Consider the following 14,372-nt stretch of genomic DNA (forward strand, 5'->3'; position numbering starts at 1 on the left):
TCTAGGAAAAAAGCTCCTCTTGCTTGTGACCCTGGGTCTGAGAATTCAATTGCTTACTAGCACAGCTCAGGATGTTAATGATGTGTATTAAGGGGACGTGTCAGATACAGCAATAAAAATAAACTGAACTGCCTGAGGCAGGCATGGAGGAGCTCTCAGGGGAGTGCAGGAAGGCTTCTCCAGCAAACGAGACTTCTTTGCAAGCTGCTGCAGTAAGACATAGACATCGTCTGCAGTATCTGCCTTGGATATGTTTGTGCTGGTGCTTGGGAACCTTTGTAGACTGCAAGTGCCAAAGAAGGGGAAATACAGATCAGGCATTAAATACTATAGTAATGACATTATTCATCTGTGTTACATTAGCAGGTTTTCACTTACAAACCTCTAAGCAGAAGCACTGAAGCAAGCAGGGAAAGAGCTTCATGTCAAGTACAACTTGCAGGTTTTGAAACAGTGCAGAAGAACAAGTGACATGACTCAAAGGCAGCAGTACCAGCTTGGATCCTGACTAAAGTCATCACAAATGTCAGACCTGAGCTCCTAAGAAGCCCTTTCTGAGGCATCTGGGTTGCAGAGCTTTGTGATTAGAGCAAAATGGGGAAACTGGTCTGAGAGAGAGAGGTGTTTTGCACCTGCAGACATGGGTGGTGTGCCAAAGCACTTGGCCCTGGGGAGCGGTAGCAGAGGACAGACAGACAGCTCCACACATCTTCTCCAGAATGGTTTGGAGGGTTGGAGCACTTTTCCAGTGCAGGTGGCAGACCATCACAGAGAACTGCTTGGGCATGTTCTGAAGCCATTGTGAGTCTGGAGTTCACAAAGCTGATCATATTATCCTGTAGGAGCCTTTAAAGCTTTTTGGTACCACCAACTCTTAGTTCTGCGCTGTTCAGCACTGGCAGAGCATCTGTAGAGCTTTCTACCTGCCTAAAGGTCATGTCCCTGACTGACAGCCTGGGTGAGCTGCGTTGTTAAAGGTGCACTTTAGTGCAGCTCAGTGGCTGCCTGGAGCTCGAGTCATTATCAGCTGAGGGGAGAAGGACTCAGCTTTAGGTCTCTCCCCACAAGGTGGGATTGCTTGACACTGTGGTCTTGCTAGATCTTGAACATTTGAGCTGGAGATTTGGAGGGAGGGGACTGTGTCTGCTGCCAGGCTTTCAGAAAAAGAGCTTTGGAGGTTTCAGATGTGCCAGTAGAGGGACTCCAGAGTTGCTGAGCAGCTCTAGTGGGGACCCAAGGATGATAGGGTTACCTGCCAAGTCCTTTGTCTGCTGACCATAATGAGGGTGGAGAGGCCTTGTGAAAAGGGGTGATTTTCTAAGGGCTGTTATGAAATCTGAAAGACACAGTGCTGTGATTGAGGTGAGCTCCTAAGGCTACCAGTACAGGGACACATCAAGCCCAGCTCCTGCAGCTGAAATTCATCAGCACGTTCCAGCTCTGAACAGCTTTTGGACCTTTCTGTCTGAGCACTCATGGGAGTAACAGGCTCATGCTAAGATCTTCTATCTCATACGCTAAGATGGAATTAAAAGATGAAAAATAATGACTCTAGTTATTAGTGGCTCAAGCTAGATCTGGGACACTAAATTGCAGTTCTCAGGGTTGCCAGAGAGAAAATACAACATTTATTACTTTTTTTTTTTTTTTACTGGAAAATATTAAATTCTTCTGCATGCTGGCTGTTTTCCCCAATGTTCAGCTTTGACCCATTTACCTCCTTGCCAGAGGGTAATCACACCCCAGTGCCACCTTCTGAACAGAGTCAGGACTGCTGCTGTGTATGTCACTGTCACTTAGTGCCAGATGCAGGGGGAGAGCCTCCTACCCCCTGGCACAGCTGTCAGACTCCAGGCTCTTCATTATAACCACAGTGAACTTCCCAGCAGCCGCTGCCAGCTGAGCAGTGTCAGGCACTGTCCCTGCCAGTGTTTCAGCCTCCCTGTTCCCAGCCAAGGCGAGCAGGGTTTGAGGTTTTGCACTCAGGTGTAACTCTTCTGTTCTCTGAGCCCCATCCCCTTTGACACTGTATTTAGTGCTACACTTAAGCCCCCTTTCTCTGCAAAGCTATGGTGTTGGTTGTACATGGCTTCTAGTTGTAGAAAAAAAACTCCTTCTTCTCTTCCCTTCGCCTCTACCTTGCTACCTTGGAAGGACCTGTTGCTACCAGAGGCCTTACAGTTTGCCAGGCAGATGGTGAGGAGCCAGTCCATTACCTCCTCAAGAGAGAGAAATGATGCAGAATGATTTGGCTGGCACAGGCGCACGCGGGTCAGTGTGAGGGGCCTGCAGTAAAGCCTTCGCACGCAGCACCAGGCTGTGCTCTCAGCACTCTCATTCCCTCTGAGCCACAGGCCGTGGAAGGGGAGATGAGGTCTGGGGAAAGTTGCAGGGGCAAAACTGCAACCCCATGCACATAGCCAAGCTCCCTGCCCACCACATGAATTTAGTACTGGAGCTCTGGGCTAATGGCATTGCTTGCAGATTTGTCCTTCATTGGCTTATGGTGCTGTTGAGAACAAAGCTGAGGAGCAGATGGGAGGACGGCAGAGCTCCTTATCCCACCCTCAGAAGCCAGATATGTGATGAGTGCTGGGTGGCCTTTGCTCTGCCTGATGTCAGGAGAGGAGTTGCACCATTGCACTTCTGTGGACTCCAGCACCCCTGCAGCATTGGGACTTCCAGGCTGTTCACTGTGTCACCTTCTCAGTGGCACAGAGGGGCCAGGTGGATTTGGTGGAGGCATGGAGCATGTTGGGCAGTGGCAGAGTGGGAATGGTTGAAAAGATTACTGAGTGTCCCTAGTGCTGTGTTTGCCTTTGGCTGGGTCAGCTGCTGGGGCAGATGGCAGGAAGGAGAGTGGAGTAGCTGGGCCCAGGGAAGAGACTGGGTTTACCTAAGCCCAGTCCTGCTTCAGTGGGGAACAAGCCCAGTCAGTGGGGAGCAAGCTCTCTCTCTGCTTAGCAGCTCTGTGGCCATTTCTGTGGCCAGCTACCAAATAAGCTGGTACTGCCCACCTTGCTGGTGCTGCACATCCATGGTAGACCATTTGAGGGCTGTCTGCCCTTGCAGGATGTAAGCCAAAGAGCAAGGCTGGCAGAGGCAGAGCAATCTCCTTCAGTTGCAACCCACAGACCTCAGCCTCCAGCTGAAGTTCTTGTTTGTCCCTCTCCAAATGCAGCCCTTTTCAGGGAAGTGCATTTGGTTCAGGGGTTTGATCGTTGGACTGGTAGCAGTGCCATGCATGCCTGTACCAGCACAAGTCACTTCTTGTCCTTCTTGCCCTTCAGTCAGGGTTCAAAAGTCCTGGCAAAAAACATTGCTAACTCCTGGCTGGCCTGAGCAGTAAAGAGGTATCCAGTACTTGAACTCCCTTCTTGCACTGCAGAAGGATGGGACAAGGCTTGCTGGGTGATCCTGCTGTCCTAGGATATGTTTGACCAACATGCAGGGCACTGAGATCTCACAAGACTGTCACTTCACGGGGAAACTGATTTTGGGCTGAATCTAGGCTAAAGATTTTCAACTCCTCTGAATCCTCTGTACCTGGAGGAGGTTGAAGTCCGTCTTTGTTTATCCTCCTGCCTGTCCCACTGTGATTTCAAGGGCATGTATCTCACAGCTAGAGGTGGCCTATATACTTTGATGCCAGGAGAGACTGTCTCTCCTCAGCCTGTTTACAGATTTGATTTTTGATTTGCAGAAGATGCTATGGACCATGTCCCCAAGTCTTGTTAAAGACTCCAATTTCTGCTCTTGGTTTTATAGGACAGTTTTCTCAGCAGTGTAAATCTGAGTGGGGAGGTTTTATGCTGGATGACAGAGAGGAGTCTGGGTTTAGGATATTTATAACGTAGCTTATACAAAGCTATTTGACAAAGTGAATGGATTTGGAGGAGTTATTTCTATTTTTTTCTTTTTCTGAGGAAGAAGCATTGATGTTTACCTTGGAACACAGCCTGAACATGTCATAATTTAAAGGCAGAGTGTCCTAACCACAACAACTTGTGTTGTTTGTAGCACGTTCTGTGGGATGTGTATTGCCACTGTGAGATTCTACCTAGGGCTGTGATCATGTCAGATCTCACAAAGTGGCACAGAGTCAGCTCATATGAGGCCTTCAAAAGACAGCTTGGTTCTTTGAGATACTTACTTTTTTGGTACTGGGATGCCCTGGATGAGGATGTTGCCTGGCCTCTGTTTGAGGAAGCAACTGAACTTTATGGTTTGTGATGGCCATCGCAGATCTACTGTCATGGGAGTGTTATTTTTGGTGTCTTGCCTTCATCCATCCTGCCTTACTCAGGTTGCTGTTTTTTCCTGGTGAGATGCAGGATTTCTTTCCATTGCCTCTTCAGCAGTGCTGTCAAGAAACCCAAGGCCATGCACTACTGAACAACTGCCATGCTCCATCCCAGATCTGGATGGGGTAAAAGCACCTATGCCCATATGTGGTCTTTGAGATCTCCAAAGCCACTACAATGGTGTAAAACAGTGATGTGCTCCAAGTAACTAATCTCTTCTCTTTTGTCCTTCCTCTGTCCCTCTTCTCCCCTCTCTGTACAGTGGCAGGCCATCTCTCTGACAGTCATTGAGAAGGTTCAGATAGCAGCAGCCATCCTGGGTTCCCTCTTCCTCATCGCCAGTATCTCGTGGCTCATCTGGTCGACCTTCAGTCCTTCAGCCAAGTGGCAGCGCCAGGACCTGCTCTTCCAGATCTGCTATGGAATGTACGGCTTCATGGACATTGTCTGTATAGGTGGGTGATCGTATCTCACACCGCGGCCACGGCCGCCCGCTCATTCAACTGTGGAGAGGAGTGGGACGTGGCATGGAGAGCCAGCCCATACAGGTTGGCTTGGATTGAGTGCCCACAGCTTTTGCTCCTCTTTGCTTTTATGGCCCATTGTTCTCTCAGCTCGTCTGGGCAGCCCCAGAGTGTTTCCTTGGCTGGGGTGGCAGAGGGACCTGCAAAAACGCCAGAGAGAAACAGATGTCTCTTCAGAGCAAGAAGTGGGTGGGGAGGTCTGGGGAGTCTGAGGAGTGTAAGGCTTTAGAGAAACTCCTTTTCTCCTGGAATAGCTAATTTAGGGACTGCCCCACAGGCATGGCAGGGTCTCTCCACATGCAGCTCCTTGGCTCTCCAGCCCAGTCTCTCTGCCAGGCAGGAATGGTTTCCCCTTCATTGGGCCACCTTGAAGCTGCAAGTCCAAACAAGGTCATGGGCCAGCCTGGGGTCCTTGTCAGGTTGCTGGTACAGAGCAGCTCTCTGAGGACGCAGCTGCCTCACTCACACTGCCCAAGCCTGGAGAGCACAGCAGCTGCTGTCAGCCTGGCCCCAGCAGAATCTCGCTGGGACCCAGTGCAGGTCTGCAGGATGGAGGGACATAGCTGCCAATACCTGCAGCAGCTCCTGGTGAGCACCAGCCACCTCCAAATGTGCCCCTGAGCAGTGTCCACCCAAGCCCAGGCCACAAGATAACTTGTCAGTTAAAGTGACAGGAAGCAAAAAGGGAACCAGAGAGCTCTTTGTGTCTGGGTCCTGGCATCACTGTTATGAAGTTAGAAGAAGCCTTCCCAAACTCAGTGGGAAAAGGCAGTCATCTTAACTTGCTGGATATGTGTATGTGTGGATAGAGCCCTTCCAGAGGGAAGAACAGCCCCAGTTCCAGCCCTCAGGAGAAGCAGGACAGAGCAGCAGCTGGTGGAATTTGAGTGCAGAAGTAAAACAGAACCAGTGGCAGGGACAGAATTCTGGACTGCACACCCTGGTATCCAGGTTCAAATGGCTCTTGGCCTCAGCAGCCTTCCAGCACAGGACTTGGGCCTGCCAAGACCAATTCCTCCCACTGTTGCCACCACTGTGCTAGCAATGAGATGTGAGCTTGGCCTGTAGAGATCATCCTGCTCCTTCATATGTGATGCTGGTGGAGCTACCACATTTCTCCAGGAACAAAGTATGGTAAAGGGGGTTAAAGAGAGATGGGCAGCACCTATATGTTGGCACAGTAGGCACAATAAGCGATGTCCTCTTGCTGGTGGAATTGAAAGTGGAGAAAAATTTTCCCTATGCATGTGTGGTGTGCACATGTGTCACCTTGTTGGCAGGGGACGGAAATGGAGAGCTCTGAGCTGGGCGGACATCAGTAACACGATTAACTGGCTTTGATAAAGCTTCAAGAGCTGAGGGGAACTGATTAGCTCATCTGATAATAGGAGGTAAATCTTCCCACATAGCAGAGAACAAACCATGCCAACCTTGAACTGAAGGGGAACTGGGCAGACAGATCAGATTTTAGGTTTTGTTTACTTGTTTGTTTTTGTTAATTTTTCTAGGATTTGGCCTCTATTTCTCTTTTCCACCTTCTCTGATGGAAAAATAAGTTTATTTGCCTCTCTGCTGATGTCACCATTAAGCATAATGCCCTAAACTGTGAGCTTTGATTTTTTTTTTTTTTTTTCCCCAGCCAAAGAACAAGCAGACATCCCATTCCCAGGAACATTTCAGAGTCGTGACTTGGGGCATCCCCTTGTCTCATGTTCCGCCCTGCACAGCTGGCAGTCCTGGGGTGCCAGGCATGCTGGCTTTCCCACAGACTCAAAAGCCAGTGGGAAGCATTACAGATGCAGTGAGTTAACATGTCTGTACGTGGGTTCTCTTGCCCAGCACTCAGCAGCTACCCAGAGCTGGCTCCACTTGGGCTGTGTGCAGCACGTCTGCCTGTGCTGCCAGGCAGCCCACCCATGCTCATCCAGGAGAGAGGATGTTCTGGAGCGTGTGAGCTCTGTTTCCATTCCTGTAAAAAAGCTCATATGTCATGCTCTGCCCCTGCCTCTGCCCCTGCCACCCTGCGGTGTAAAACTTGATTGTATAGTGCATTTTTGCTTTTTGAAATCCCAGCTGTTGCTGCTGCTGCTGCTGCCAGCTCAGCAGTGGAGAGGAAATGAGCTCTGAGCAATACTAGCTGAGAGTGTGTGTTCACTCTCCTCCCTCCTCTTCCTCTTCTACCCAGTTCAGACTCAGTGACAAATGAGATCTTCAGCAGGAGCTGTGACTGCCCTGGCTGTTTATGTGGTCATCTCTCTTTTCTGGGTGACTTCAGGTCAGGCCCAGGGGAAGGGACTGATCGCAGGGAATTCTTTCCTATGAACACAAGCTGAGTGTTGGGGTTATTCTGCCTGGAGAAGAGAGGAGTCTGAGGATACAGCTTTCCAGTATGTCAAGGGGCCTACAAGAGAGCTGGAGAGGGACTTAGGGCAAGGGCATGTAGTGATGGAACATGGGTCATGGCTTTAAGTTGAGAGTAGGGTTAGATATTAGCAAGAACTACTTTACTGTGAGGGTGGTGATGCACTGGAGCAGGTTGCCCAGAGAAGCTGTGGGTACCCAATCCTTGGAAGTGTTCAAGGCCACACTGGACAGGGCTCTGAGCAGCCTGGAGTAGTGGGAGGTGTCCTTGCCCAAGGCAGGTTGGAACAAGATGATCTTTAAGGTCCCTTCCAACCCAACCCATTCTATGAACACTGCAATTGAGGTGAATTCCTCATTCATTATAACTTTGTGCAGCTGTGATGGATGCAGCAATGTCTCCCTAGAAGGCTTGCAGTTAGTTCCTCACTGTGGAACAGCTTCTCTCCCTCTCTTCATCCTTCTTCCAAACCTTACTGTCTCATGCAGGGTCTTTTGACAAAAATGGTCAAAGGCAGCTCTGGAGATTGAAAGTTCTGCTCCTGACTGCCAGCATGGCCAAAAGCCTCTTGTTATTCATTCCTGGGTTTTAGTTCTACTTCTGCAAGTTTAGGATAAAACCTCTCATGGATAATTACAGTGGCAATGGATCTTGAAATACTGGAGTGTTGTCTGTGCAATCAGTGTCTCCTCCTCTGCAGTAGAGGCCTTTTCCTCTTTTGTTACCTAGCCTGTGGGTGGGTAGGAAAGATTTAAGAACTAAGTCAACTCAGTCATGGGGAAAGGGCAGGACATTAGGTGCACTCAGTTCTACCACACTTGTTTCTTCCGGCTAATGTACAGTGCTCTCTGTACATATTTTTGTAACAGGCTGGGCAGCCTTAGCTAGCAGAATGTGATACCATAGGTGCTACAGTAATTGTATGAATTCCAGTTGTTTCTTCCTCCAGCTTGACCCCTAAGTTTTTCTTTTGCTAGCAGAGGAGCAGAGGCTGAAAGACAAGGTACTTAGTGAAGAGCAGATATGCTGAAACAGAGCTCCTCTGTAGTTCCTGGCAGTTTGCACTTCAGTTATACTTGTGTGTCTCACATCCTTTGGGCAGCCAGTGACTCTTGTCCTGGAGGCTAGTTTACACACCCTGTCACTGGAGGTGCTCAGCAGGACACTTCCTCTGGCACTGTGGAGTCTCAAAGCTGGAGAGTCACCAACTCTGCAGAGATGTGACTAAAATCAGACAGGCAGTCAGCAGCTGCCCAGCTGTTTTGTGTGATCTCCTCTCTACCAAGTCAGTAAGGGATTTAGGTAGAAATTTGCCAAGATAGAGATATCTGTGGCAATTTGCATGGACAACCCCATGGCAGCACTGATCTTTCCAGTGTGGAGTCAAAGGTGAGGGCATGAGTGCTTCCTTGCACATACAGCTCCCTCAGCACAGATCATTTGGTTGTTGTTATCCTCATTTGTTCTGAAATGGTCAAATCATCTCCAAGCTGAACTCTCAAAATATGTCTGTTTACTCAGAGACCACTGATCCATGGAACAAAATCCAGGGGTCTGGATTTGACCCTCAGTCACTAACCTTCAGTAATATACTAGTTTTCTTTGGACTTTCCTAGATCTAGCATGCCCCACAAAAACAGTTGGAAGGGTCAGGAACCATTGTCTATCTCTTCACCCATGATGAAAACAAAAGCCACAACCAAAGTAAAACCAGTCTGCTCCTCATGATCAGCGAGACAGGTGGTATGGCCTCAAGCACCAGAAGCTATGTCCATCTGGGCAAGATGTGCAAGATGGCCTTTCAACACTGTTCTCCCCCTTGCCCTCAGACATCTAACAGGAGAGCAAGAAGCACTGGAAAAGATTGCTTGGGATTTGTGGGAACCTCCAGTACTGGATTTTATTTAAGAACCTGTTAGAAAACATATGTCAGGAACAGGTTGCAGAGAGAGGATCCCAGTTTGTGAAGGAGGAACAAATTAAGTACTTCTTGATATCCAGCCAGCCTCAATGTCTTTGATTCTGATCTCTCTTTCATCTGTGCTATCTCTGGTCATGTCTGTAGGACAGATATGAGAGTTGGATTAAACTAGAAACTGGTGATGGTGCCGGCATAGGTATTGCTCTGCTATGAAGTCATCTACAACACAGACATCTGAGATCAGGAACCATCTGAGATGGGGACTGTTCATTTGATTAACTGCTCTCTCCATGGTCCATGAGAGGTAAATCCAAGAGGTAAATCTCTCGCATAGCAAGAGATTAGCAAAAATGTGGTTATCGAAATGCACAGATAAATGGAATGAACCTTCACAGGAGAGAGTAGCAGCTTAGAGCTGGCCTGTAAGTCCTGAGAGATACCTGCCTGTTAATTAAATGACAGTCCTTGGAGAGGAAAGGAGGGGTTTGCCTCTCTCTCTGTCAAGGTGCAATTAGGGGAAGTCAACATTTGTAGAATAAGGTGTCATTTGGGGTCAGGAGGACAGGAAAGCATCTCCTGTTAAACAAGGAGGAACTCTGCCAGCTAATGAGAGCATGTCACAGAGTAGGCTCAGGCATCCCCAGATGGGCTCTGAGGGAGAAGCGTGTCCCAGGAGGGCCATTTGCAGGTTGTGTGCACAGGGCTGTGGCGATATGGTTTGTGTGTGCTGGCCTGCTCAGGTTGGCATGCTGGGGGGTTATCCCCAGCAATGCAAAAGTAATCTGATCTGCTTCTCCGTGGATCACTGACTGATGGGCACTTCTGCTTTGTCTGTGCCCAAGTCCCTGCTCCCTGGCTCACCCTGCCTTGATGCTGACAGCAGTGCACTTCTGCAAGCACTAAATCCTCCTGCTCTTTGAAGTTTTCCCGCTCTTTCCCTGGCTGGCCCCTGATGGTATTTGCCTTCAAAATGGCACTGCAGCTCAGCAGCACAAGATAAGCAGAGCAGGACCATTCATCCAGCCAACGATTCTTGTTGGCACACCATGGCAATCCATTACAGATCAGGAAATGTCTGCCTGCTGTTTTTAATCCCAGCTGCCAGAAAGAATAATCAAAAGCATCCAGTATGTCTGACAGCATCTCAGCACAACCATAGGTAATAACATAAGAAATCAATAGCCAATTAAAACTGATCCACAGCATTTGATCTTTCATAGTACAGTGGGAACAATAATTAATGGAGCTTCCTTGAAACAGTGACAATTCAAGCTTCCTGCCAAGACTAATGGGATTTTGTTTTAAATGAGCTTTGCTTTCTAGAGGAAAGACCAGGCTGAGGTAGGCTTGGGATGTTACCTAGCCAGGTCACTTGGGCCCTCAAGTGGTTTAGGAGTCAAAGTCACAATGAAATAAAAAGAAACTGAGAAATGAGGTGTCTTCAGGGTCTTGGTCTTCATCTGTATTGATCCCATTCTCAAAAGGAAAGCAGATGTTTTCATTCAGGTCTACACAGTCCCCCAAGGTACACAGCTGGAAGAATCGCTACAGCGGTAGGAAATCAGTTTTAATTGCCAAACCCACATGTTGGCTTGATGACACCCTAAAGGCAGATCACAAGGCAGAGAAGTTCAGCAAATGTCTTTGGAGGAGAGACCTGACAGCAGCCCACACAGCAAATTTGTGTGGCATTGGCATACCTGGAAGAGAACTGTGAGAATATACAGAAGTGTTCTGTGCCTTTCAGCTTGATGCGCTGCTTGCCATGCTCTTCATGCATTTCTTACCCAATTTGCATGTAAACTGGAGCTATCAGGAGCTAATTGGAGTGGCCATATCCAGGTCCTACCTTCAGAGCAGGCAGTTGGGATAAAGCTAGGCAACAAAGTCACCTTTTCTTCACCATGAACTCTGGTTTGGACACATTCAGCCACAGTGTGCATGCTTTAAAAACCACTGAGCAAATCATTGATCTATCAGCTGTTCAGAGGCTGTGTAGATAGGAACAGTCCCCACAGGGTATGTTATAGGGCTCTCGATCCAGCTGGGCAGGGTCCCTCCTGGGGAGCAATCATTGTGGGCCCTGTAGCTGGGCCAGCATCAGGAGAAGCAACGCTGCAAAGCTGATCTGACCACTGACTCCTTGGCTGTTATCCAGTAACAGTGGATGCTTAGCAAAATCGAGACAAGCCACCCTTCTGCCCCTGAAAGAAGGGACCTATTTTTATCCACTGTTGCATTGATTGTTGCATAAGAGAGCAGAGGGGCAGCTGGCACATGTGCATTGTGTGCTCCCAGCAGTGGGCAGGGCTGCAGAGGCTCTGTGTGCCCACAGGACTCCAGCACAGCTCTGGCCACTCTTCACAGAGCCAGCACATCACTGCTGAGCAAAGAGACACAGCTTTGGACCTGGCTCTGAACCCTCTCCCTCTTTGCAGGGAAGGAACTTCGCTTCCAGCATAATCTGAGCAGCACCTGGGCTTTCACATGTACGCGTTCAGCTCCACACTCTCTCCCCACATCCATCTCCAGCAGGGTCCCACTGTTGCAGCAGGGCTCCAGAGATGTATTTATTGTGAATAACCATATGGTGCTCTCTGCTCCAGTGGATCAATGTGTTTGGCGTTTAATGAGGGCAACATAATTAACAGTTTTTGAGGGAAAAAAGAAATTCTTTCACCTTGTGAACTGCATCGTGTGCTTTCAAGTGTGATACATTACAATTAGAATGGTGCCTTCCTGTCACTAAACTCCTTGACAAAACCAAGTGCCTGGTGTCCCTGGATAAAGTTTCCGTATGTGGGCAGAGGCAGGAGCACTCGCCTGCCTGTCACAACCTCTACACTATGGCAGGAAATTCCTTTGTAGGCAGCTGGTAGGATCTCCCATGCCAGCTGCACAAATTGTGCTATCAAGTAAGGGATGAAAAAAGTCCTCAGTTCTGTGCCAGACTGTGTTTTTCCAACTGCCTTCTGTCCCATCGCTCCTTCTACTACAGCCTGCAGCCCACAGACACATTACTCATGGAGGTGGAAGCTGTGGTCCATGGCAGGCTCTTGTGGCTGTAGCAAGAGAATTCAAGTCCATAATCAAAATGAGACCACGGCAGGGTCACCCCCATGCATAGTGGATGAGGCTGCTTTTGGTGTGTCCCCAGTTCAGTGGGGAGCCAGAAGCAGAGGTAAGAAGAGATTAATATGAAGCCACATTAATCAAGCTCTGGAATCACCTCATAGGGACTGATGATGGCTACCTACCAGCAGAGCCATCTTTCAACCCATATACAACAGGCTGTAATGAAGAATATTGCAAACAGGCCTATGGGCTAAGTTGCTAAACTTAATTCTCCCTGAAAGTTACTCCCTGAAGCAGTGCTTTTCTTCCTGCACCAAGACCCACAAATGACAGCCACAGCCTGAGCCCCTCTGCCCCATGGCAGAGCTGGTTCCACAATATCCATACTAGGCCAGGTGGAACAATTCACTCTGCTCAGCCACAGCCACATGAAGAACCTTTCTGTGTTCTCCAAAGCTCTCTAAACCTTTGCTGCAGGTGTAGCCACACACCTGATAGAGTGAACAGCTCTGTTCACTGCTATCATACTTGTAAGCCAAGCATTGGCAGATCCCATAGGTGCAGGTAAACCCTTACCTGTCCCTCAGCATCTCTCAGCATTCACTCATCTGGATATTGCAGCCACAAAGGCCTTCAGCTCTGGTGGAAGACCCTTGTATGTGCAGAGAAGCAAGGAACATGTTTTGCCTTCCTAGAGATCCTAGCTAGTAACAGATCAGAAACAACAGACCCTTTTCCTCTTGGCTTCTACCACCTTTGTTAATTTTGAGTAGTGCCTCTGTGGGAGAGGCGAAGACCTTTGCAGGGGAGAAGGTGGGGTGAGACCTGTGGGGACGCCGTCAGGGAGCAGAGAGAGGCTGCAGCACCCAAGGTGAAAGACTTTGGGAGATCTCACAGAAATCCTGGGTTTGCAATGAAAGATTTTTTTTGTCATGGCTGTGAAGAACAAATCGGCACAGGACAGGCTGCACCATGGTGTGTTCCAGGAACACATTTATCCCAACAAAAGGCTGGCCAAATTCCAGCATGAACACCTTCTGCCTCACATCCTTGGGATGCCTTCCTGCTTGTTGGAGGGGAAAGATGCCCACATCTCACTCCAGTGAGGCAGTAGAAACAATCACAACACACATACCAACATCTGACATCACAACCATGTCAGGTCCATTAATTTATCCCATGTGCCCTACATTACCCAGGGAGATGTCAAGGGTGATCTGTACTCACCTTTGTGTCTCTCCTAATTGGTTTGTATTTCTCTTAGTGAAAAAGCACTTAGGTGACTGGAATAGTCTGGAAGAATTGGGCTCAAAAAGGACCTGCATCCCTTAGAAAATGAAAAAATTGTGAAACTATTCTCATTTTTCCTTACAGAATTTAATTTGCTAATAAAAGCAGAGAGGGAGGCATTAGTTCTACTTTCAATAAGCAAATGTCATGTTTTGATCATTCTTGAATAAAGCATTTTGATTTAACATTTAGAGATGACTGCTCATGCTGAGTATTTCAAATTCAGTGTCAGAATTTGGAATACAACATTTAAAAAAAATTCAATTCCAAATGAAACATTTTAACCTGTCTGCAAATACATGTGTGTTCTTCCATTCTGGGGAACAATGTGACTTTTTCAGGTCTCATTCCAAGCAAGTGTGAAGGCAGATTCCCAAGCCCTGCACAGCACAGTGGTGCTGTCCAGCTTTCCTTTTAAAGGAGTGTCCCTGGAATGTCTGAGGATCAGCATGACTGCACAGGCAATGCTTTGGTCAGAGGAACATTAGCTATGGCCTAGGAAAGTTCAGGACCCAGATCTGGAGGAATGATTTCCATCATGCAAACAGAATGAAGTGGAAGTCACGTGCTTTTTCTCTCCTCACCATAAGTGTTCAACTCCATGGACTTCTGTAGGGAAAGTCTGGAAATCTGAAGATAGAAAAGACCCATAAAATCACCTAGAGATCAGTGCTCTGTTCAACCTAGCTTGAAATCATTATTTACTCCCTTCTTTTAAAGACCTTGCAGTATCTGTCATGCACACAGTGAGTGTCTTTCACCTCTTGAACAAAGCCTTTTCAAGATGTAGAGTGTTGCTGTTATATCCATTTTAAATTAGGAGAAAAAAAGGTCCCAAGAGGATCTACCCAGTCCTAGCTACAAAGCAAGGAGGGGAAACTTTAAGACAGCAAAAG

General features: G+C 48.1%; 1 protein-coding gene across 2 annotated transcripts in view; it reads left to right on the forward strand.

The window, feature by feature from the left end:
• The window catches only part of MARCHF4 (membrane associated ring-CH-type finger 4), a 105,790-nt gene that overhangs the window by 70,961 nt on the left and 20,457 nt on the right, over positions 1–14,372 (forward strand). For both annotated transcript variants that reach the window (XR_008431954.1, XM_053948383.1), the window contains exon 3: positions 4,567–4,759. Coding sequence is in view for 1 of the 2 variants with exons in the window: in XM_053948383.1 (XP_053804358.1) it covers positions 4,567–4,759 (193 nt within the window). In the remaining variant the exon portion in view is untranslated. The remainder of the gene's footprint in view (positions 1–4,566; positions 4,760–14,372) is intronic.

The sequence above is a fragment of the Vidua chalybeata genome, chromosome 7 (genome assembly GCF_026979565.1).
Source record: "Vidua chalybeata isolate OUT-0048 chromosome 7, bVidCha1 merged haplotype, whole genome shotgun sequence".
Taxonomy (NCBI): Eukaryota; Metazoa; Chordata; class Aves; order Passeriformes; family Viduidae; genus Vidua; species Vidua chalybeata.